Source organism: Propithecus coquereli, unplaced genomic scaffold (genome assembly GCF_000956105.1).
Source record: "Propithecus coquereli isolate 6110/MARCELLA unplaced genomic scaffold, Pcoq_1.0 Scaffold152, whole genome shotgun sequence".
Classification (NCBI taxonomy): Eukaryota; Metazoa; Chordata; class Mammalia; order Primates; family Indriidae; genus Propithecus; species Propithecus coquereli.
Window position 1 is genome coordinate 1,950,393 of NW_012139636.1, and position 2,024 is coordinate 1,952,416.

General features: G+C 48.7%; 1 protein-coding gene across 2 annotated transcripts in view; it reads left to right on the top strand.

The window, feature by feature from the left end:
- The window catches only part of KCNK10 (potassium channel, two pore domain subfamily K, member 10), a 141,522-nt gene that overhangs the window by 67,385 nt on the left and 72,113 nt on the right, over positions 1-2,024 (top strand). For both annotated transcript variants that reach the window (XM_012640407.1, XM_012640406.1), the window contains exon 2: positions 226-560. In XM_012640407.1, coding sequence (XP_012495861.1) covers positions 226-560 — 335 coding nt within the window. The remainder of the gene's footprint in view (positions 1-225; positions 561-2,024) is intronic.

Sequence of the window (2,024 nt, forward strand, 5' to 3'; positions counted from 1 at the left end):
TTTTGAAAAAAACTAGGGCTCTTGGTGCTCATTTTTTAGAACTCGAATGGGCGGGCACCTAGCAGCTGATCAAATTTCCTAACTGCAGGCTTGGTGAACCAATTTTTAATCTTCACATTTGAAAGCTGGCTCAAGGAAGACATCTGTGCTTTGTTTCGGACAAGTGTTGTGCTTTGTATTTATAAACAAACTCTCTTCTCCCCTCTCCCCGCCCTGACTCCTCAGTGGCCGTTCCTGCAGCAGCGCCACCGGTGTGTCAGCCCAAGAGCGCCGCTAACGGGCACCCCGCGGCTCCGCGCCTCTCCATTTCCTCCCGAGCCACGGTGGTAGCCAGAATGGAAGGTGCCTCCCAGGGGGGCCTGCAGACCGTCATGAAGTGGAAGACAGTGGTTGCCATCTTCGTGGTCGTGGTGGTCTACCTCGTCACTGGTGGTCTCGTCTTCCGAGCGTTAGAGCAGCCCTTTGAGAGCAGCCAGAAGAATACCATCGCCTTGGAGAAGGCGGAATTCCTGCGTGACCATGTGTGTGTGAGCCCCCAGGAGCTGGAGACCTTGATCCAGGTGAGCAGGGAGTAAGTCGACCATAGAGCAACCTGGCGGGGAGGTGGGCACGACAGCTTTGCTTTTGTCTTTCTGGGTCACTGAGTTTTGCCTTTGGTTGAGACACTCCTGGTGGTCAGGGAAGTCTTCTCTGAGACCTTGAAGAAGCCAGAGAGTGAGGCGTGTGACAGTGCCGGGGGAAGAGGGGTCACAAATGCAAGGACACTGATGCAGAAGCAGCCTGTGTTCCGTATCACCTAGTTTTGGATGAATGGCCAGAGGCAGCAGCAGGCCAACGGGCTTTGGATTTTCAAGTTCAAGTCCACCTATGTGTGCTGATTAACTTCCTTGTTCTGAACTGTCTGTGGGATGCTGGCATAAGAGGGTGTCCCAAGAGCCAAAGAAAAAAGGAATTTTAAACAAGCAGGGATGCATTAACTTGTACAAGGTCCATGAGGGTGGGGTAGGGAAAAGGCTACCAGGTGTGTGGATGAAGAGGCTGTTGGTGGCCTGAGCGAGCCATTTGAGTGGATTTATGGTGATGAAGTAGTAAGGATAACAGCAACAGGGATCGTCAGGCTTGCTGGTGTTGAATACTTACTGTGTATCAGGCAGGGTGCTAAGGCCTTTACATGCCCCGGATATTAAGGGATAAAAGATCTGGGAAAAAATAGAGGCAGAGAACTTGGGATGCAGCCTAAATAAGCAAGGCAGTGCGATCTGGAGGGTGGGAGTGGGCCTGGTGGGGTAGGATGTGGTGGAGCAGGGCTGTAGGAAAGTCATCTAAGGTGCTGTGACGGGAGAGAATGGAACACGGTGCTCGAGAAGTCTGGGAAGCCCGAGACAGAACCGGTTCCCACGAGGAAGAACGGGAAATGGGAGAGAGCCCAGGTGGAGGGCTTCACCTTGCAGGTAAACAAGGAAGACTGCCTCTGAGGCGGAAGTTTGATTCCCTGGTCTAGACACCCTCCTGAACCACAATGAGCGGGTTTTGGTGGAAGGTGATGACATTTACGGAGGTGAAGGAATCTTATCCTTCTGAGGGTTCTGAAATTTGGAAGGTAGAGGGATGGAAAAGACAGCTTCCACAATTCCTTCTCGCTCTAGGAGGATGCGCATTAAATTCTAATGGCTGCCACCAGCCGGGATTGAGTAGGAGTCACAAGTCTGGGCTGGCTTGTTATTAATATTTATTTATTTCAAACTACACTGACAGGGTAGGGGAATTCTGATGCTACTTATGATCTGGTACCTTCATAGTAATAATCATATTCTTTTCAGTTAGTTTTAATGATCTGCCTCAACTCTTAAATAAATAGAAATATAATACAAATCCCTCCAGGAATAAATACAATTTCATAACTATGTCCTATATTTTTATTAAAAAAGTAAAACTTTTAAATGCTAAAATCCGAGGGCAGCGTTTCACATAACTGTTTCATAAGAAATCATTTCTTTGGGTTGCCTTGTCCTTTTTTTTTCTTT